The sequence below is a fragment of the Ranitomeya variabilis genome, chromosome 1, assembly GCF_051348905.1.
Source record: "Ranitomeya variabilis isolate aRanVar5 chromosome 1, aRanVar5.hap1, whole genome shotgun sequence".
Classification (NCBI taxonomy): Eukaryota; Metazoa; Chordata; class Amphibia; order Anura; family Dendrobatidae; genus Ranitomeya; species Ranitomeya variabilis.
In genome coordinates, this window is record NC_135232.1 from 78,002,798 (window position 1) to 78,026,695 (window position 23,898).

At 43.9% G+C, this 23,898-nt stretch overlaps 1 protein-coding gene across 1 annotated transcript in view; it reads right to left on the reverse strand.

Moving 5' to 3' along the window:
* Window positions 1–23,898, reverse strand: part of PARP8 (poly(ADP-ribose) polymerase family member 8) — a 377,448-nt gene that overhangs the window by 111,793 nt on the left and 241,757 nt on the right. The window contains exons 5-6 of the mRNA XM_077285314.1: window positions 19,866–19,936; window positions 15,694–15,771 (exon numbers count right to left, since the gene is read on the reverse strand). Coding sequence (XP_077141429.1) covers window positions 15,694–15,771; window positions 19,866–19,936 — 149 coding nt within the window. The remainder of the gene's footprint in view (window positions 1–15,693; window positions 15,772–19,865; window positions 19,937–23,898) is intronic.

The following is a 23,898-nucleotide window of genomic DNA, read 5'->3' on the forward strand; positions in this document are numbered from 1 at the left end:
CACTCCTCCCATGCCTTACCATAGACCTGCCAGGTAGTCGGCGAAATGGAGGCACGGCTTAAAGGCATCAGTGATTGGCCACTGTGTCCCATAGGGATGGTGGACACAGAATACCCCGGGGTGGCTGGATTCTGAAAGCCTGCCAATCAGAAAATAACAGTGAGTTAATGATATTGTCGTCTACTTCCGCCACAACGGTGGCCCTACACCAAGTATTGTTTTCCAGGCATAGCAGCGCTAGCTGACGTAAGAGAGCGAGTATGGGCAAGGATAAAGAAGACATGTGGTTTAGACTCTTTGCTGTTCTCTGATTTTTTGTTTGGAAACGAATGTTGGTGTTTCTCAACTGATTAGCCCATATCTCAACAACTGCCACTATTGAGAACATTTCCCTTAGTACTGGATCGCGCCCCTAGTTTGATGCTCCGGCCAATTATTTTTGCACCATTGTTTTTTGTAGATTGCTGCAAAATCCTCTTTTCTGCTCCACCCTATTGCCAGCCCTAGGTCCTTGCTTGCGGTCTCTCTAGCCATGACACATGTATGTCCGTTGTATGACTGCAGGAATGTCTGCCATACTAGCAGATCTGCTTTTAACGCGCGAGTGTGCACAGGTAGTAAACAGAATGACGATTCAATGTCAGATTTAGCAAACAGAGCACCGGGTACAGCTGCCCGGACTAATTCTACTGCCTTATCGAAAGACTGAGTAGCTGAGCAGTCGTGCCTGAATTTCCATAGTGCGTGGAAATGGCAGTTTCCATCGTTAAATAGCCAGCAGGCCCCGAGTTTTCGTACGACCACTGAGTTTTGACCTGCCGCTGCGGAGAAATTAGTGGTCATAGCTGAAAAGGGGGGCTGCTTCTGCGACAGCATCAGTCGCAACCACACGTCTGTCGCTTTAACTCCCCAGCCTAGTTCGCGCTGTAGGGCCAGACGGATGCAGAACTCCTCGTCATACTGCCACCAGGCTGAGCCGCCATGCAATTTGTATGAGCTATATATCAGGTCCTGACTCCTGATATATAAATAATTCGGAGCAGCGTTTCGGATGCTTCTAGCCAACAATACAACCCAATACCGCGAAGGCCTGAAGCCAATTATTCATAGTTAATGCTATTCTTGATCTATTCCTATAATTTCCCCGTTCGTTTGCTTTATCCACCATTTGTTGGTCGACTGATAATAAAGACCATATCTCAACATAATCATTGTTCCATATTTTTTGTCTAGTCTCCTGGTCTATATGAGTGTCTAGCGGGCTGATCCCACAGAAGAAGGCGTCTTTGTGTAAACTCGCTGACTGTATTGTTGTATTGTTCACCGCTGTACCACTTGGATGCGATAGGTGTAGAATTAGGTCCCTTATCGCTGGTGTTAGCTCTATTTCCTCTAAGTTAACCCCATAACGTAACGATTCATCGCTACCTTTCGAACACTCACCGCTGTGTGACTCTGGAGGAGTGTACGCTGATCCCGGAGTAACCCCGGCTCCTGCTGATGCTGACGAGGTGATGTCACAGGATGGAGAAACTATGGCTCCCGCTACAGCGATGGGCTGGCCGATGTGTGGACTGGAAACCAGGGAAGCTTGAGAGGCGCATTCCTGGTTGTTAGCCAACGTTGGAGCGCATGACGGACTGTTGTGCGCTCAAGGCTGGTTACAACCATGTGACGGCAGAATTAAAGCTCTGTCCTGTGCAACTACGTGGCAGCTGGCGTGAATGGAAGCCCTGGGGGATGAACGTGGGTCTCCCCGGCTGGTAGCCTTGGGTGGTGCACGTGACTTAGGTCGTTTATCGTGTGCCCGATTTTGCCCCTCTGGACTCTGTGACGTGTCGGACCCTTCAGATGTGGCTGACGAAAGCATCCTGTTCACCACTGTTCCATGTTTTCGCCATTTGTGGATAATGGCTCTCACTGTGGTTCACTGGAGTCTCACAGCTTTAGAATGGCAGGCGCGGTAGTGCTTAAGGAACGCACCTCTGACTGTGGAGCCCATATAACAGACGCCAATAAAATACTGTCAGTGCCCAGTTCCCCCCCTCGCACCACTCCCCTTGGTGATGCACTAATTGGGATGCTCCAGCTGGCCAATGGTTCTTAAAGGGGAAGGTTCCTATGGCCACACCTACAGGGGTTAAATCCAGGTGTCTGGGCCAGTAACTTCCTCTTTTCTAGGACACATTGATCATTGACACTTCGAACGCACCTTGCGGCCCCGGGTTGCTCCCGGGGCTACGCCTGTCTGAGGATCTGCTTCATGTTGTTTGCGGTTTGGTCAACATGAATTAGATCACAATTTCCCTTTAAAATATGCTTTTTAGTGTGTGTTTAGAATAAAAGGCTGCACAATCCTGACTGTTGCATATTAGTCTCCAACTGTAAAAAAAAAAAGATTTTGTACTTTGCTAGACTACTGGAATTGCAAAATTTCCAAAACCTGCAAATGATGAATAAACGAAAAACATCTGCATAATAAAAACAACACCGATATTATTGAGAAAACCCCAAAAATAACAAGGGGTGAAAAAAATACCGTAAAAATGGACTAAAAGCCATAATGAATCTGACAAAAAAAATAAAAAATACCTAGAATCCATACATTAAAATAAATGGCATAAAAAGGAATTAGGTCTCTTAAGCTTAGATCTACTTGGTCTCTGCTGCAGTTTGTTCAAATCCCTCCGTTGTCCCTTCTTGTTTCCAGATTTCAATTTTTATAGCACATGTGACCTGCAGGGATTCCTACAAGAAGTGCACACAGACAAAGAAAAACAAAGATGCTTTTGACAGCTTGCAGCAGAGACCGGGGGATCTGCTCTGTGTGCAGAACTCGACATTGGACCTTATTCGATTTAGTGCCAGAGAACATATAGCTCACTGCTTTGGTAATTGTTCTAGCCATTCTACCCATGAAAGACAACTTAAAGGGAACCTGTCACCCCCCCCCCCCCTGTTATGGACCTGGTGGTTAGGAGCACCCGGAATGACCTGATGAGTAAACTCAAAATCGGAACTAGCTCTGGGGAAGTGGGAACTCTGCTGACCGCAAACCCTACTCCTATCACACACACTAGAAATAGCCGTGGAGCGTACCTAACTCTCCCTAGACGCCTCTTCACAGCCTAAGAGCTAACTACCCCTAAAGATAGAAATAGAAGCCTTACCTTGCCTCAGAGAAATTCCCCAAAGGTAAAGGCAGCCCCCCACATATATTGACTGTGAGTTAAGAGGAAAGTCACAAACACAGGAATGAAACAGGTTTTAGCAAAGGAGGCCAGATTTAACTAAATAGTCAGAAGAAAGAAAAGGGATCTTTGCGGTCAGCACAAAAAACTACAAAAAGCCACGCAGAGTAAGCAAAAAGTATCCCCACACCGACTCACGGTGTGGAGGTGCCACTCTGCACCCCCAGAGCTTCCAGCTAGCAAGGGAATATCATGATAGCAAGCTGGACTAGAATATAGCAGTACTAAGAAATATATTCAGGAAGCAGTAACAACAAATGAACTAGCAAAGACTTAGCTTCTGCTGGAGTAGACAGGTCCTCAGAGAAGTCCAAGAGAGATCTGAACCAATACTGAAACATTGACAGCTGGCATGAAGTAACGATCTGAGTGGAGTTAAATAGGGAAGCCAACATAGCAATAAACGAGGGCAGCTGATAAAGCCAACCTCAGTGACCAGCAGTTCCGCTCGAAGCCACCAGAGGGAGTCCAAGAGCAGAACTAACCAAAGTACCATTCATGACCACAGGAGGGAGTCCGAGAACGTAATTCACAACAGTACCCCCCCCTTGAGGAGGGGTCACCGAACCCTCACCAGGGCCCCCAGGCCGATCAGGATGAGCCACATGAAAGGCATGAACTAAATCGGCAGCATGGACATCGGAGGCAACAACCCAGGAATTATCCTCCTGACCATAGCCCTTCCACTTAACCAGGTACTGAAGCTTCCGTCTCGAAATACGAGAATCCAAAATTTTTTCCACCACATACTCCAACTCCCCCTCAACCAACACCGGAGGATCAACGGAGGGAACCATAGGCGCCACGTACCTCCGCAACAACGACCTATGGAACACATTATGGATGGCAAAAGAAGCTGGAAGGACCAAACGAAATGACACAGGGTTGAGAATTTCAGAAATCTTATAAGGACCAATGAAACGAGGCTTAAACTTAGGAGAAGAAACCTTCATAGGAACATAACGAGAAGACAACCAAACCAAATCCCCAACACGAAGTCGGGGACCAACACGACGACGGCGTTTAGCGAAACGTTGAGCCTTCTCCTGGGACAACGTCAGATTATCCACCACGTGAGTCCAAATTTGCTGCAACCTGTCCACCACAGAATCCACACCAGGACAGTCAGAAGGCTCAACCTGCCCCGAGGAAAAACGAGGATGAAAACCAGAATTGCAAAAAAAAGGCGAAACCAAAGTAGCAGAACTAGCCCGATTATTAAGGGCGAACTCAGCCAATGGCAAGAAGGTCACGCAATCATCCTGATCAGCAGAAACAAAGCATCTCAGATAGGTTTCCAAAGTCTGGTTGGTTTGTTCGGTTTGGCCATTTGTTTGAGGATGGAAAGCCGAAGAAAAAGACAAATCAATGCCCATCTTAGCACAAAAGAACCGCCAAAACCTAGAGACAAACTGGGAACCTCTGTCCGACACAATGTTCTCCGGAATGCCATGCAAACGAACCACATGTTGAAAAAATAATGGCACCAAATCAGAGGAGGAAGGTAATTTAGGCAAGGGTACCAAATGGACCATCTTAGAAAAGCGATCACAAACCACCCAGATGACAGACATCCTTTGAGAGACAGGAAGATCTGAAATAAAATCCATGGAAACATGCGTCCAAGGCCTTTTCGGGACTGGCAAGGGCAAAAGCAACCCACTGGCACGAGAACAGCAGGGCTTAACCCGAGCACAAGTCCCACAGGACTGCACAAAAGAACGCACATCCCGTGACAAGGAAGGCCACCAAAAGGACCTAGCCACCAAATCTCTGGTACCAAAAATCCCAGGATGACCGGCCAATACCGAGCAATGAACCTCAGAAATAACTCTACTAGTCCACTTATCAGGGACAAACAGTTTCTCCGCTGGACAACAGTCAGGTCTATCAGCCTGAAACTCCTGCAGCACCCGCCGCAAATCAGGGGAGATGGCAGACAGAATTACCCCCTCTTTGAGAATACCAGCCGGCCCTGGGACTCCCGGAGAATCAGGCACAAAACTCCTAGAAAGGGCATCCGCCTTCACATTCTTAGAACCTGGAAGGTATGAGACCACAAAATCGAAACGGGAGAAAAACAGCGACCATTGAGCCTGTCTAGGATTCAACCGCTTGGCAGACTCGAGATAAGTCAGATTTTTGTGATCCGTCAAGACCACCACGCGGTGCTTGGCTCCCTCAAGCCAATGTCGCCACTCCTCGAATGCCCACTTCATAGCTAGCAGCTCCCGATTGCCAACATCATAATTACGCTCAGCAGGCGAAAACTTTCTAGAAAAGAAGGCACATGGCTTCATCACAGAGCCATCAGAACTTCTTTGAGACAAAACAGCCCCTGCTCCAATCTCAGAAGCATCAACCTCGACCTGAAAAGGGAGCGAAACATCTGGCTGACGCAACACAGGGGCTGAAGAAAAACGACGTTTCAGCTCCTGAAAAGCCTCAACGGCCGCAGAAGACCAATTCACCACATCAGCACCTTTCTTTGTCAAATCAGTAAAAGGTTTAACCACACTAGAAAAATTAGCGATGAAGCGACGGTAAAAATTAGCAAAGCCCAGGAATTTCTGGAGGCTCTTCACAGATGTAGGTTGAGTCCAATCATAAATGGCCTGAACTTTGACAGGATCCATCTCGATAGTAGAAGGGGAAAAAATGAAACCCAAAAAGGAAACCTTCTGAACTCCGAAGAGACATTTAGACCCCTTCACAAACAAGGAATTAGCACGAAGGACCTGGAATACCATTCTGACCTGTTTCACATGAGACTCCCAATCGTCCGAAAAGACCAAAATATCATCCAAATATACAATCATGAATCTATCCAGATACTTTCGGAAGATGTCATGCATAAAGGACTGAAACACAGATGGAGCATTTGAAAGCCCGAATGGCATTACCAGGTACTCAAAATGGCCCTCGGGCGTAATAAATACTGTTTTCCATTCATCGCCCTGTTTAATACGCACAAGGTTATACGCCCCTCAAAGATCTATCTTGGTGAACCAACTAGCCCCCTTAATCCGAGCAAACAAATCAGACAGCAGAGGCAAAGGGTACTGAAATTTGACCGTGATTTTATTGAGAAGGCGGTAATCTATACAGGGTCTCAGAGAACCATCCTTCTTGGCCACAAAAAAGAACCCTGCTCACAACGGTGATGAAGACGGGCGAATATGCCCTTTCTCCAAGGACTCCTTTATATAACTCCGCATAGCGGCGTGCTCTGGCACAGATAAATTGAAAAGATGGCCCTTAGGAAACTTACTACCAGGAATCAAATTTATAGCACAATCACAATCCCTATGAGGGGGTAGGACACTGGATTTGGGCTCATCAAATACATCCTGGTAATCCGACAGAAACTCAGGGACTTCAGTAGGAGTGGAAGAAGAAATTGACACCAACGGAACATCACCATGTACCCCTTGACAACCCCAACTAGACACAGACATTGATTTCCAATCCAATACTGGATTATGAACCTGTAGCCATGGCAAACCCAACACGACCACATCATGCAAATTATGCAACACCAAAAAGCGAATATCTTCCTGATGTGCAGGAGCCATGCACATGGTCAACTGAGTCCAGTACTGAGGTTTATTCTTGGCCAACAGCGTGGCATCAATTCCCCTTAATGGAATAGGATACTGCAAAGGCTCCAAGAAAAAAACACAGCGCCTGGCAAACTCCAAGTCCATCAAATTCAGGGCAGCGCCTGAATCCACAAATGCCATAACTGAGTAGGATGACAAAGAGCAAATCAGAGTAACAGACAAAAGAAACTTAGGCTGTACAGTACCAATGGTGACAGACCTAGCGAACCGCTTAGTGCGCTTAGGACAATCAGAGATAGCATGAGTGGGGTCACCACAGTAAAAACACAGCCCCTTCTGATGTCTGTGTTCTTGCCGTTCAGTTCTGGTCAAAGTTCTATCACATTGCATAAGCTCAGGCCTCTGCTCAGAGGACACCGCCAAATGGTGCACAAGCTTGCGCTCACGCAAACGCCGATCAATTTGAATGGCCAAGGACATTGATTCATTCAGACCAGCAGGCGTGGGGAACCCCACCATAACATCCTGAAGGGCTTCAGAAAGACCCTTTCTAAAAATTGCTGCCAAGGCACACTCATTCCATTGAGTAAGCACAGACCATTTTCTAAACTTCTGACAATATACCTCCGCTTCATCCTGACCCTGACACAAAGCTAGCAAGATTTTCTCTGCCTGATCCACTGAATTCGGTTCGTCATAAAGCATTCCAAGCGCCAGAAAAAAACGCATCTACATTAAGCAATGCAGGATCTCCTGGCGCAAGGGAGAATGCCCAGTCTTGAGGGTCGCCACGCAACAAAGAAATAATAATTTTTACTTGCTGAATGGGGTCACCAGAGGAGCGGGGTTTCAAAGCAAGAAACAGTTTACAATTATTTTTGAAATTCAGAAACTTAGATCTATCCCCAGAAAACAAATCAGGAATTGGAATTCTTGGCTCTAACATCGGATTCTGAACTACATAATCTTGAATGCTTTGTACCCTTGCAGTGAGTTGATCCATACAAGAGGACAGACCTTGAATATCCATATCTACACCCGAGTCCTGAACCACCCAGAGGTTAAGGGGAAAAGAGAGACAAAACACACTGCAAAGAAAAAAAAATGGGTTCAGAACTTCTCTTATCCCTCCTTTGAGATGCATTAACACTTTGTTGGCCAGCTGTACTGTTATGGACCTGGTGGTTAGGAGCACCCGGAATGACCTGATGAGTAAACTCAAAATCGGAACTAGCTCTGGGGAAGTGGGAACTCTGCTGACCGCAAACCCTACTCCTATCACACACACTAGAAATAGCCGTGGAGCGTACCTAACTCTCCCTAGACGCCTCTTCACAGCCTAAGAGCTAACTACCCCTAAAGATAGAAATAGAAGCCTTACCTTGCCTCAGAGAAATTCCCCAAAGGTAAAGGCAGCCCCCCACATATATTGACTGTGAGTTAAGAGGAAAGTCACAAACACAGGAATGAAACAGGTTTTAGCAAAGGAGGCCAGATTTAACTAAACAGTCAGAGGAAAGAAACGGGATCTTTGTGGTCAGCACAAAAAACTACAAAAAGCCACGCAGAGTAAGCAAAAAGTCTCCCCACACCGACTCACGGTGTGGAGGTGCCACTGTGCACCCCCAGAGCTTCCAGCTAGCAAGGGAATATCATGATAGCAAGCTGGACTAGAATATAGCAGTACTAAGAAATATATTCAGGAAGCAGTAACAACAAATGAACTAGCAAAGACTTAGCTTCTGCTGGAGTAGACAGGTTCTCAGAGAAGTCCAAGAGAGATCTGAACCAATACTGAAACATTGACAGCTGGCATGAAGTAATGATCTGAGTGGAGTTAAATAGGGAAGCCAACATAGCAATAAACGAGGGCAGCTGATAAAGCCAACCTCAGTGACCAGCAGTTCCGCTCGAAGCCACCAGAGGGAGTCCAAGAGCAGAACTAACCAAAGTGCCATTCATGACCACAGGAGGGAGTCCGAGAACGGAATTCACAACACCCCCCCCCCCCATCTGCAGCAGGGGGGAAAGGCCTGCCTCCTTGACGGAACACAAGGTATTTAGGACAAATAATAAAACTGATTATTTCTCTAGTTACAGCACCCAGAACTAAAAGAGCCACCTTGTCAGAATGCAGCATTACTGCTGCACAAGGTGGCTCTTTTAGTTAAAAACGCCTGGGGGGGTGACAGGTTCCCTTTAAAATAAAATGGAATCATTGAAAACGTACACTTTTAGTGAGATTCATGGGTGGTCCAATGATGGAAGCATGGGCCAAAGTTTTGTCCCTTCTGCCGATAGAGTAGCAAATGTATTCTCAGTACATACAATGGATGCACACAGGTGTGTCGTTTCTTACCTTTCTCATGGGAGCAACGCACTTTGAGATGAGTGACTTTTGAAAAAAATAATAATTGTCCAATACTCAGTGGGGAAATACTTAGGCTATGCGTCCATTTGTGGTCATGCAGTGGTTGTAGTATGCACTGCTGCCAGTTGTGGATTTTGCTTGCTTGCCACTTGTAAGGCATTGATGTTATATTGTGTAAATTGGAGTAATTAAAGGGAACCTGCCACCCCCAAAATCGAAGGTGAGCTAAGCCTTGAAAAAGTTCCCACGCTCGAGTTCATATGAGGACATCCAGCAGAGGGCGCCTCACCGCAACTCAAGGTAACTACAGATCACCCAGCTTTCCTTTCAGTACCCGGGGGTTTACAGGCACGAGCGAGTGCATTACCACAGCTCCTGGCTGTAAAATGATTTAACCCCTTCAGATGGATTTACATCGTGGGACATAACAACGGAAGGTATGGAATATTGTTGTTTGTTTTTTTAACTTTGTTACAGAACGAGGGTCTTCAGGTGGATTAAGAGTCTAATAAAATATTACAACAACCTGTGTCTTTATTTCATTAAAATACTTTGAAATCATGTGTGTGTGTTTTATTAACCATTTCGTACTATTGGATTAATAATGGATAGGTGTCATAATTGACGCCTCTCCATTATTAACCTGGCTTAATGTCACCTTACAATAGCAAGGTGACATTAACCCTTCATTACCCCATATCCCACCGCTACACGGGAGTGGGAAGAGAGTGGCCAAGTGCCAGAATAGGTGCATCTTCCAGATGTGCCTTTTCTGGGGTGGCTGGGGGCAGATGTTTGTAGCCAGGGGGGGCCAATAACCATGGACCCTCTCTAGGCTATTAATATCTGCCCTCAGTCACTGGCTTTACCACTCTGGCAGAGAAAATTGCGCGGGAGCCCACGCCAATTTTTTCCGCGATTTAACCCTTTATTTTACAAGCTACAGCGCCCAAATTTTGCACATACACACTACTAACATTAGTAGTGTGGAATATGCAAAAAAAGGGATATGGGATGGTTTACTGTATGTAAACCATGTCTCATATCCTGTCGGGTTTGTGAAGGAGAAATGAAAAGCCGGCAATTGAATTACCGGCTTTTCACATATATCGCGCTGAATTAAATATAAATACAGAATATATATATATGTGTCTCAATGACATATATATATATATATAGACACTGTATATATGTTTTAACGAACATTTGAGCACATAAATCCATTAGATGTCGGTTTTGCAAGCCTGCGAGAAAATATCGCAGTACAGATGCCATACGGATTACATACGGAGGATGCCATGCGCAAAATACGCTGACACACCCTGCCTACGGATGACATACGGATCACTATTTTGGGAACATTTCTGCGTATTACGGCCGTAAAAAACGGACCGTATTTACATACGCTGAGTGTGAGGCCGGCCTTAACCTGTTAAATGCCGCTGTCAATCTCTGACAGCAGCATTTAACTCGTGCTTCCTGCAAGCGTGCCGGAAATCCCGCCTATTGGTGACCCCGTCACTTAATCGTGGGTTGTCATGACAACCAGAGGTCTCCAGCAGACCTCTATGGTTGTCATAGCCAGATTGCTATGAGCGCTGCCCGGTGCTCATAACAAGTGAGCATTTCGGCAACAAACATGCGATCTGATCATCATCTGTGTGTACTAGAGCCAATCGGACAAGTGCAGCTTCTAGTCTCCCATGGAGACTACTGAAGCATGCAAAGTGTAAAAAAAAAGAAAGCTATAAAAAAAATATAAAAGTTCAAATCACCCCTTTTCGCCCCAATCCAAATGAAACTAAAAAAAATCAAACATACACATATTTGATATTGTCGGGTATCAAACTATAATTTTTTTTTACCAGATTGATAAACGGCGTAACGAAAAAAAGGTCAAAACCCCAGAATTACTTTTTTTGGTCCCGTAACATTACATTAAAATGCAATAACGGGCGATCAAAAGATTGTATCTACACCAAAGTGGTATCATTAACCCCTTTATGTCATCTGACATACTATCCCGTCGAGGTGGGGTGGGCCCTTATGAACACCGACGGGATAGTACGTCATATGCGATTGGCCGCGCTCACGGGAAAGCGCGGCCGATCGCGGCCGGGTGTCAGCTAACTATCGCAGCTGACATCCGGCACTATGTGCCATGAGCGGTCACGGACCGCCCACGGCACATTAACCCCCGGCACACTGCGATCAAACATGATCGCAGTGTTCCGGCGGTATAGGGAAGCATCGCGCAGGGAGGGGGCTCCCTGTGTGCTTCCCTGAGACGCCCGGAGCAACGCGATGTGATCGCGTTGCTCCGAGGGTCTCTTACCTCCTCCTCCCTGCAGCAGGCCCGGATCCAAGATGGCCGCGGCATCCGGGTCCTGCAGGGAGGTGGCTTCACTGCACCTGCTCAGAGGAGGCGCCGGGAAGCCTGGATCCGTGCACGTCAGATCGCGGATCTGTGCACGTCAGATCGTCGATCTGACACAGTGCACAGCAAAGTGTCAGATCGGCGATCTTCCACTATAACATGATGCCCCCCCCCGGGCAATGTTATAGTGTAAAAAAAAAAATATTCACATGTGTAAAAAAAAGAAAAACAAATTCCCCCCAAAAATTACAAAAAAATATATATATATATTGTTCCTATAAATACATTTCTTTATCTAAATAAAAAAAAAACAATAAAAGTACACATATTTAGTCTTGCCACGTCCGTAACGACCCGACCTATAAAACTGTCCCACTAGTTAACCCCTTCAGTGAACACCCCCCCCAAAAAAAAAAAACGAGGCAAAAAACAACACTTTATTATCATACCGCCAAACAAAAAGTGGAATAACACGTGATCAAAAAGACGGATATAAATAAGCATGGTACCGCTGAAAACATCATCTTGTTCTGCAAAAAACAAGCCACCATACAGCATCATCAAAGAAAAAATGAAAAAGTTATAGTCCTCAGAATAAAGCGATGCAAAAATAATTATTTTTTCTATAAAATAGTTTTTATCATATAAAAGCGCAAAAAAATGATATAAATGAGGTATCGCTGTAATTGTACTGACCTGAAGAATAAAACTGTATTATCCATTTTACCAAACGCGGAATGGTATAATCGACTCCCCAAATTCATGAATAGCTGGTTTTTGGTCATTCTGCCTCACAAAAATCGGAATAAAAAGCGATCAAAAAATGTCACGTGCCCGAAAATGTTACCAATAAAAACTTCAACTTGTCCCGCAAAAAACAAAACCTCACATGACTCTGTGGACCAAAATATGGAAAAATTATAGCTCTCAAAATGTGTTAACTCAAAAAATATTTTTTGCAATAAAAAGCATCTTTCAGTGTGTGACAGCTGCCAATCATAAAAATCCGCTAAAAACCCGCTATAAAAGTAAATGAAAACCCCCTTCATCACCCCCTTAGTTAGCGAAAAATTTAAAAATTAAAAAAATGTATTTATTTCTATTTTCCCATTAGGGTTAGGGCTAGGGCTAAGGTTAGGGTTAGGGCTAGGGTTAGGGCTAGGGTTAGGGCTAGGGTTAGGGTTAGGGCTAGGGTTAGGGTTAGGGCTAGGGTTAGGGTTGGAGCTAGGGTTAAGGCTACAGTTAAGGTTGGGGCTAAAGTTAGGGTTAGGGTTGGGGCTAAAGTTAGGGTTAGGGTTTGGATTACATTTACGGTTGGGAATAGGGTTGGGATTAGGGTTAGGGGTGTGTCAGGGTTAGGGGTGTGGTTAGGGTTACCGTTGGCATTAGGGTTAGGGATGTGTTTGGATTAGGGTTTCAGTTATAATTGGGGGGTTTCCACTGTTTAGGCACATCAGGGGCTCTCCAAACGTGACATGGCGTCCGATCTCAATTCCAGCCAATTCTGCGTTGAAAAAGTAAAACAGTGTTCCTTCCATTCCGAGCTCTCCCGTGCGCCCAAACAGGGGTTTACCCCAACAAATGGGGTATTAACGTACTCAGGACTCATTGGACAACAACTTTTGGGGTCCAATTTCTCCTGTTACCCTTGGGAAAATACAAAACTGGGGGCTAAAAAATTATTTTTGTGGAAAAAAAAGATTTTTTATTTTCACGACTCTGCGTTATAAACTGTAGTGAAACACTTGGGGGTTCAAAGTTCTCACAACATGTCTAGATAAGTTCCTTGGGGGTCTAGTTTCCAATATGGGGTCACTTGTGGGGGGTTTCTACTGTTTAGGTACATTAGGGGCTCTGCAAACGCAGTGTGATGCCTGCAGACCAATCCATCTAAGTCTGCATTCCAAATGACGCTCCTTCCCTTCCGAGCTCTGCCATGCGCTCAAACGGTGGTCCCCCCCCCACATATGGGGTATCAGCGTACTCAGGACAAATTGGACAACAACTTTTGGGGTCCAATTTCAACTGTTACCTTTGCAAAAATACAAAACTGGGGGCTAAAAAATAATTTTTGTGTAAAAAAAAAAAGAATTTTTATTTTCACAGCTCTGCGTTATAAACTGTAGTGAAACACTTGGGGGTTCAAAGCTCTCACAACACATCTAGATGAGTTCCTTAGGGGGTCTACTTTCCAAAATGGTGTCACTTGTGGTGGGTTTCAATGTTTAGGCACATCAGTGGCTCTCCAAACGCAACATGGCGTCCCATCTCAATTCCTGTCAATTTTGCATTGAAAAGTCAAACGGCGCTCCTTCCCTTCCGAGCTCTCCCATGCGCCCAAACAGTGGTTTACCCCCAAATATGGGGTATCAGCGTACTCACGACAAATTGTACAACAACTATTGGGGTCCAATTTCTTCTCTTACCCTTGGGAAAATAAAAAATTGGGGGGCGAAAAGATCATTTTTGTGAAAAAATATGATTTTTTATTTTTACGGCTCTGCATTATAAAATTCTGTGAATCACTTAATGGGTCAAAGTGCTCACCACACATCTAGATAAGTTCTTAGGGGGTCTACTTTCCAAAATGTTGTCACTTGTGGGGGGGTTTCAATGTTTAGGTACATTAGGGGCTCTCCAAACGCAACATGGCGTCCCATCTCAATTCCAGTCAATTTTGCATTGAAAAGTCAAATGGCGCTCCTTCCCTTCCGAGCTCTGCCATGCACCCAAACAGTGGTTTACCCCCACATATGGGGTATCGGCGTACTCAGGACAAATTGTACAACAAGTTTGGGGTCCACTTTCTCCTGTTACCCTTGGTAAAATAAAACAAATTGGATCTGAAGAAACTTTTTTGTGAAAAAAAGTTAAATGTTCATTTTTATTTAAACATTCCAAAAATTCCTGTGAAACACCTGAAGGGTTAATAAACTTCTGGAATGTGGTTTTGAGAACCTTGAGGGGTGCAGTTTTTAGAATGGTGTCACACTTGGTTATTTTCTATCATATAAACCCCTCGAAATGACTTCAAATGAGATGTGGTCCCTAAAAAAAAATGGAGTTGTAAAAATGAGAAATTGCTGGTCAATTTTTAACCCTTATAACTCCCTAACAAAAAAAAAATTTTGGTTCCAAAATTGTGCTGATGTAAAGTAGACATGTGGAAAATGTTACTTATTAAGTATTTTGTGTGACATATCTCTGTGATTTAATTGCATAATAATTCAAAGTTGGAAAATTGCGAAATTTTCTAAATTTTTGCCAAATTTCCGTTTTTTTCACAAATAAACACAGGTAATATCAAAGAAATTTTACCACTATCATGAAGTACAATATGTTACGAGAAAACAGTGTCAGAATCATCAGGATCTGTTGAAGCGTTCCAGAGTTATAACCTCATAAAGGAACAGTGGTCAGAATTGTAAAAATTGGCCCGGTCATTAACGTGTAAACCACCCTTGTGGGTAAAGGGGTTAAAAACATCAGCTAAGCACACAAAAAATAAGCCCTCACCCAACCCGAGATCACGAAAAATGGAGACGCTACGGGTATTGGAAAAGTGCGCAATATTTCTTTTTAACTACTTTTGGATTTTTTTTTCACTACTTAAATAAAAAAGAACCTAGACATGTTTGGTGTCTATGAACTCGTAATGACCTGGAGAATCATAATGGCAGGTCAGTTTTAGCATTTGTTGAACATGGTAAAAAAAAACAAAAAAAAAAAAACAGTGTTTGAAATGCACTTTTTTTTACAATTTCACCACACTAGGAATTTTTTTCCGGTTTTCGAGTACATGATATGGTAAAACCAATGGTGGCGTTCCAAAGTACAACTCATCCCACAAAAAACAAGCCCTCACATGGCCATAGTGACGGAAAAATAAAAAAGTTATGGCTCTGGGAAGAAGGGGAGCGAAAACAGAAACGCAAAAATGAAAAAGGGCTCCATCATGAAGGAGTTAACAAAATTTCGGGAAAGGTAATAATGGACACATCCGTACAAGAACACCTCTGCGGCTGTGCAGGTAGCAGGGAAAGGCCTCTGTCTGACAAGTCATCACAGAGCCACCATTGACCGTGGGAGGGAATGAGTAACGTGCTTATGTGCAGATCATACAAACTTCACCTGCCCTCCATAGTAAAACTCTTCAGAATCGTTGTCTCCTTCCGAGTCTTCTTCCACTGCACTACCGTGTCGTGATTCCTAGAAGGAAAAAGCAGAAAAGAGATTTGTTTTCCTCTGTTCCAGGAGGCAGAGTTGACGCTTTCTCTGGCACCATAGGGTTCCTAAAATCAAAGTTTATTAGCGGAAGCCTAGTGCGGCGTCTTCCTACACAGGATCGGTGGGCTAGTCCCACCCTACGTCCGCCGATTGACAATAATGTGTGAGGAGGAAGCTGTCACTCAGTGGCTAGAAGGTGGAGTTAGCCTGGAGATTTGCTTTTCTGGCGCTCAGACAGACAAAATGCTCTTCAATATTAGCAACCATCTTCCCTTGGTGCGGTCAGAGGTCCCCAATACCAACTACACAGATCCTTTAGTTCTTGATCCCATCACTAGGAAAGCCAGTGCCTGGACAAAAGGGGGAAGTCCTCCTTCAGTTGGTCAGCAACAACGAAAGGGTTAAATGGACAGGATTAGAGGCTCCTCCGATCTTGGATGTTGGACCAGGAGCTCAGCTGTTATTAGAGCACCTCCTCCATGATGGAACAGACTCCCGTACATCACAATCTAGAATACTGGAATAATATCCTTTGACGGATACCTTAAGAAGGTGAACTAGTAGTCCTTAAGGGAATAAAAACATCCGTGAAGTAAACTGAATGGGAAAACGTACTATGTCTAATATCTCTTTATAGTTATCAGACTTTCACCACTAGGGGGAGCCTATGAGCCCAGTGCATACAGTAAGCCACTGGCTTCTCAGCTCCCCCTGGTGGTGACTGTGTAAGGATTTAATAAAAACTTATATAAAGACCTTAAATCCACCTTTGGGGTAACGTGAAGGACTCTGGAAACTGACTGATATAAAGATGCAAAACACAATTATCATCTGTCAAATGCCAAGAAAACTAATAAAAGAAATTCTTTTTGAAGTCAATCTTTATCAGTGACATAATGGGACCTGTAACCCATGATGGAGTGGTCCAGTCTGAGAAATTAGAGTAGTCATTCATCCGCACAACATCATTTACTATGCAGCCTTCACCTTGTGCAAGAAGATTTCAATTTCACTCAAATAAAATATTAAAATGAATGAAGTCGTGACCTTCCCATGCAGGAAGCAAATGGCATAACTCCCGGTTAGACCGATATTTGATGTCCAAATTATTACTCCATTATTTCTGGAGGGAAAGACCAGGAATACAAGCGATGACTACAGACCCAGTCAGGACTTTGTAAACTAACAGAATATTTGCTCTGTCATGGCAGACGAAGGGTTAATCATTCACAGCTCTTCATATAGATAAATAGTAATGATAACTTTACAGCAATTCCTGTAGATCAGTAGCATGAGCATTACTTCTGTGGATACATGCAAGAAGCATATAAACGAATAGATATGTGATTCATTAAAATGAATCAGTCAGCAGGTTTTTGCTATTTAATCTTAAAGCAGCAGGGCAAGAAAAAGCCTGATTCCAGTGATGTGTCACTAACTAGGCAGTATAATCAGTGTTTTATCAGCAGCAGATTATCACTAGTGGACTAGGACTCACATGCAAGCCAGTCCATCTAATCTGTGTAACCCCACCCCATCACTGATTGGCAGCTTGCTTACAATATGCAGTGTACACAGAAAGCAGCCAATCAGTGGTGGGGGCGGGGCTATACAGGGCTCAGCATTCCAACCACTGCGAGACCTGCAGCAGAGAAAACAGGGGTTGTAACAGAACTGCAGCAAGCAGTCCAGTAAGTGATACATTGCTGGAATCAGGCTCTCTGCCCCTACATCATGCTGCTCTCAGATTACATATCAAAAACTGCTGACAGATTTCCTTTAACAGCTTGGTAATGCTGATCCTGCATTTCCTTACTGAGGATCAGTCCTGTATCGCTTCCAGATTGGGTTTGCTAACATTTTGCATGCACCAGGGTGATTCAGTGAGGGATGAGATGTGCAAAAAAGTTTGCATTATCCATCTATATTCGTTGTCCCCTCCTCTGCTTAATGTCGCTACCCCAGAGGACTAAAGTGACCGACACTGCTACATACTAGGCCAGCGATCTTACATCTTAAAGGGAACCTGTGAGCTGATATTCTCTGCCCGACCTACAGGCAGCATGTATCAGACACTGGCTGCATTATGTCCGCCTTATATGTTCAGCTGTGAAACACTGTGGCGGTAACATAGTATAAAAGCTGGCGGAAACAGAGCCGTACGGGAGGCTAGTAGCACAGGCAGGTCCCCGGTGACTTCTCTAGTACAAATACAGTGATTTAGAATTTGCTATTTGGGTTCAATTTTTTTCTATACAGATCACCATATAGATTTACTATTTTTAAATTTTGATAAATTAAACTTTTCTGGACGTGGCAAAACCAAATGTTTATTTTTTTCATTTTTTTCCTTTCTTAATTTTATTATTACTTTTCTAATAATTTATATTAGTTTTGAATCCCCTTACAGAGCTTGAACCTGTGATCATTTGATTGTTTGTACTGCATCCTGTTACACCACAGTATTGCTGTAAAGTATACAGGAAAAATCAAGGTACTCCCATGGCTGAGCTTCACGGGAGTGCCACGATGCCTACAGTAGGCCCCGGCTGCCATGGTAATCCATTGGTGCTCCGCAATCACGTCTAAGGGAGCTGATAGTAGCTGTGCGTTTTATCAGAGTGAACACCAGCAATTGTTTCAATTAAAAGCCCCTGTAGAGCTTGACAGCAGCAACTAAATGGTTAACAGCAATGATCTGAGCAGCAGTGATCTACCACATGCACTGCTCCTGAGCCCCCTTCATACCTGCAGACCCCTGTCCACATTTATACACATCTTAATGTGGGAAGGGGGTTAATTAATCCATTCCCACCAAAGCCATGGTTTTTTGCATTTTCAATTTTTTCTCCCTTTCTTCCATGAGTCATAACTATTTTATATTTGTGTCTGAACATAGTAAATGTAGGTAAACTGACTGAACAGCAATCTAGTCTGAACTGGTGCATAACCAAAAAAGACTTACATAGCAAATAGATCAATGGCTGCACTCAACTGTACTAAAGCAAGGAAATGTGCGATACATGAAGTGTGAATAGCTTAATGGCTTGTGAAATCTATGAGGTTATGCACCTGTTCAGACTAGATTGCTGTTCAGTCAGTTTTCCTATATTTACTATGTACTATTTTTTCTGACTTGAACGCCCCGCCCTAAACCATGCTGTGATTTTAATTACATCCAAACACAGTTGGTTCCGACCTTCCTATAAATACAGGCTTTACCATGTTATTAGCCAGAGTTAAGTGTTCACACAAGGCAGTCAGGTCAGGGACCCATCCGATTTGAGATTACCTTGACGTTTGGTGGATGGGCTAACATTTTGTGTCTGAACATAGCCATTTGACGGATCCCTTTAATTAATTAGCAGTGTAAAGCCGAGGTATACCTCAAGGGATTTACCATTTTACATAGCTGAAAAAACATAACCTAACCCACATACAATCCTGGCGAAGACCCAGAGGACAGCGGTCTGGCCTCCATCGGGTGAATATCCTGTAGATACAGTAATAATGAGGAGCTTTCCAGATGGACACAGCCAACGCAGCACAAATCCAGGCTAACACATCATTGGACTCAGCTGATCTCCAAAACCTCTTCACACAACATACTGCACATCTACCATCTTATACTTCTACTATAACTTAATCCAAAAATTTTCTCCACTTTTTTAAAGGGTTAATGCAAGACTTGTTTTTTTTACAATGGTCCTAAGAACTAACAGAGAGGTAGTTGCTAACCGCCTGCTAATTCCGCGACTTCTACTGATGTCATATTGACAGAGCAGCAGCTTCTCTTCCACTCTGCTCTGTTTACAAGGCGTGACTGCCAACATCATGCTAATTGACAGCCGGCTCCCCGCTGCCTAACTGCGGGTAGCCAGAGGTACATCAGAATGACATGGGCAGTCACTTCCCTTCAAGAGAGCAGCCTGGAAGAAAAGGAGCTGCTCTGTTGGTGTGGAGCAGCTGAATTTGAGGGGGTCAATGACAGCTCGGTGCTGGCGTCGGATAGATAGACTTAGAACATTGTTACAAAACTGCAATCATTTACAGAGAAGATCGCTCTGGTACGTTACCTCGCCATTTTCTTTCTGTAATTTGGACTTTATGGACAAGCAGCTGGTAATGTCATTGGATTTCCTCAGCTCTACAAGACAAAATAAGAAGGGATTTTAGCACAGCGGGTGCAGCCATGTTCCTCCACATCGCCGGATACGATTCATCATAGGAAACAATCGAGGAGCCTGACATCAGAGGACACTAAAATATAGAATCCGAGCACGACTACACGCCGGCATCTAGAGGAACAGAACGACGACACGTCCGGATCTCAGATTCCCACACACTGACAATTCACGAAAACACACTGAGTTCTTGAGTCCAATGCAACAGAGACATTTTAGGTCCCAGAAGTCCAGAAGACTCATTTCCCAATAGTCGGTGCACAGGACACGGATCAAAGATTGCTGTAAGTTTCGACTACATCCCAGGATAGTACTGGTGAACTGCGGGGTTATCCTAACCGGGAAAAAGCAAGTCACAAAAAATCCAAATTTTTGTTACTTGCGTTTCACCATCTTAGTGCCTTGCGAGTGCTTTTAAGTAAAAAAAAAATAAAAATGAATTGCTCTGGGTGCCCATTTCCTTTCAGGTACACAGCGTTTTGTGTAGGTTTTGGCACTTGCCATCTCTTGAAAAGAGGGATCCAAATCCTGTATTAATGGCCCACGATGAAATCAATTTCAAGGTGTGCCGGTGACAGAAAGGAATATGAACGCTTTTCGTGCTTCATAGTGACAGCACACGGAGAGTAATAAATTGCCGGATTACTTCAGCCCAGTGGAGCAAGTAAAAAAAAAATATATATATATATATATACCATGACTTCAACGGTGTTTTTCATTGTGATTGATTGCAGACAATTCAGACTTAATGCTGTTTTAAGGACTGACTGATAGTGAGACCTTCATCTGTAGGAAATAAAATGGACTTCAAAGCACCCAAGTGACGGGGCAGGGGATGGCCAGGGGCCATTCTTATAATTATTGATGACCTGGCGTTATTATATCACACTGGCTATTACACTTTCAAAAAGGTCAAAGTCAATTTATAATTTACAGATATAAAATATATATATATATATATATATATATATATATATATATATATATATATATATATATATATATATATATATATATAAAAGTATGTAATATTTGCACCCACAAAATGTCCCCCCCAGACGTTGGTAATGGGATCATATTCTAACATTCAACTTATCTGCAAACTCTTTCTGCTCATGTGATGCCCCCTAGAAATATATTGTGCCATTCCACAGTTAGTCCAACTGGAAGTTAATGAATCAATTGACAACTGGGTGTTATCAGTTCCCATATCAAGAAGGAGACACCCACATGTCAGCACTGAATGGATAGTGATAAAGCATTTGGGGATTTATGTCTTTGTGTTAAGGAATTTTAAAGGCACTTTATGAATTTCTTATTGATTTTCATTAGCAATAATAGAAGGGCAGCATGACACAGATTTCTTATAGAAGGACCTCTTAAAGGAGGACCTGTCACCATGTCAGGAGTGGTCAGTTTAGGTTTGTATCTTACTCCTGATGCTCCCCTGAGTATGCTGTTTTTTGTTTTTCTTTAATCCACCTTAAGGTTCTAGAGATATGAGCCTTTTTATTTAGTACTGATTCTTATGGTCATTCTAAAGAGGGCGTGGCCCACCAGATTCTCTAGAGGCGTGTCTTTAGGCTTCTTTACAATATTACCCTGTGAGCCACGCCTTCTTAGTAAAGCCCATGAAAATAAAGCACTAAATAAAAAGGCCCATATCTCTGGAACCGTATGGTGAATTTTAGAACAACAAAAAACGTAATTCTCAGGGGAGAAGCAAGAATAAAATCGGAACAAAAACTAATAAGTTTTTACCTGGTGACAGCTCCTCTTTTCTGGAGAGATTACAGCCTGTAATCAACCTCCATTTTACTGGTGCAGGTACAATATCTATGATTTTCAGCCCGATATACACCTGATCCCTCTGGGTTCATAATAGAATCTCATCTCTCAGTTGATTAATGATACAGTTTCATTCCTACAGCATCAATTCTAGTTGCCATTTAATTTTATTTTTACCTGGCTGTCATGCCAGCATCAAATTCTCAAATACTGGCTTTCACTTCGATTTTCCGATACTTCTTGTTCCATTCTTTCTCACATGCATTCCAGTATTTGATTCCTCTAACGATATTTTAAAATCCGTAAAGGTTGTCAGACATTTTACCTTTGGCTCTTAAATCTGGCATATTGGGCACATGGTCGTACTGGCTTGCATTTTAGAATCCTGTCTGACTTATTTGTTTTCATTTATTTTACTCACTTACCGTATTTTTCGGACCATAAGACGCACCGGACCATAAGACACATCCCAAATTTAAAGGAGGAAAATAGGAAAAGAAAGAATTTTTAATGTGAAAGTGGAGGTTACCTAAAATATATTTAGCTTACCGAGGGTTGGCTGCGGTGGAGCGAGGTCATAGGAGGCAGGGTCGCCGCTACAGGTAGCCAGCGGTGGCAGGAGTGGGACGCTGCGGCGGGCCTTGGGCTGGGAGGAGGGGGCTGTGCCGGCGGTGTAAAGCACACAGATTTCACGGTAGTGGGCTTCAGGAAAATGGTGCCGAAGGCAGCGCATCCGCAGATTAAAGGGAACCTGTCACCCCGTTTTTTCGGTATGAGATAAAAATACTGTTAAATAGGGCCTGAGCTGTGCATTACAATAGTGTAGTTTGTGGACCCCGATTCCCCACCTATGCTGCCGAAATACGTTACCAAAGTAGTCGTTTTCGCCTGTCAATCAGGCTGGTCTGGTCAAAAGGGCGTGGTGTCTTCCCCCAGATTTTGCTTAGTTTTCCATTGGTGGCGTAGTGGTGTGCGCATGCCCAAGGTCCCGAATCCTCTGCCAGGGGATTGAAAAGAGCGCGATGTTCGTTATTTCATTGGTGATCGGTGGGCGCGGCCAACTTCCTTTGGCCGCGCGTGCGCAGAAGCGGCGCTCTGCTGGCCAAAGGAAGATGGCCGCGCCCACCGATCACCGATGAAATAACGAACATCGCGATCTTTTCAATCCCCTGGCAGAGGATTCGGGACCTTGGGCATGCGCACACCACTACGCCACCAACAGAAAACTAAGCAAAATCTGGGGGAAGACACCACGCCCTTTTGACCAGACCAGCCTGATTGACAGGCGAAAACAACTACTTTGGTAACGTATTTCGGCAGCATAGGTGGGGAATCGGGGTCCACAAACTACACTATTGCAATGCACAGCTCAGGCCCTATTTAACAGTATTTTTATCTCATACCGAAAAAACGGGGTGACAGGTTCCCTTTAAGTTCTCTGCTCTACATTTTCCTAAAGCCCCCCGCCATGAGATCAATGGCTATTACGTCGCACCTTTGGGACAGCCCCTTCCTCCCAGCACAAGGCCCACAGCATCGCCCCACTTCTGCAGCGACAAGCCGGCATCCTGTGACCCTGCTCTACTGCTGCTCCCCCCAAGTAAGCTACATTCAGACTATAAGACGCACTCTCATTTTCCTACAAAATTAGGTAGGAAAATAAGTGGGTGTCTTATAGTCTAAAAGTAAGGTATATAGCCCATTAATTCCACAGCATTTTCCAGAAATTATCGGCACTGTCCCCATTGGGGTTCACAATCTAAAACCCTATCAGTGTGTCTTAGGAGCGTGGAAGGAAACCAGAGGAAACCCACACTGGGAGAACAGCTGTTGGCCTTGGTGGGATTTGAACCCAGGACCCCAGAGCTTCAATGCTGCAGTGCTAACCACTGAGCCATCACGCTGCCCTATATCCATTTCTTTTCAGTTTCATTTCGATATTGTATGATTGTGGCTTCTGATTTGGAGTCTTTATCAACCTATTATAGTTTTAAATGGTTACTGTTGTTTCAACAAACTTCGTGTAAACCAATTGTATGAGCGAATATAAGAAGCTGTCTTATATATCTTAGCACATAAGTATGCTTATTTCTCCACTTACAAGAAACCTCTTTTCCCATCTACCTCCCCCTGAACC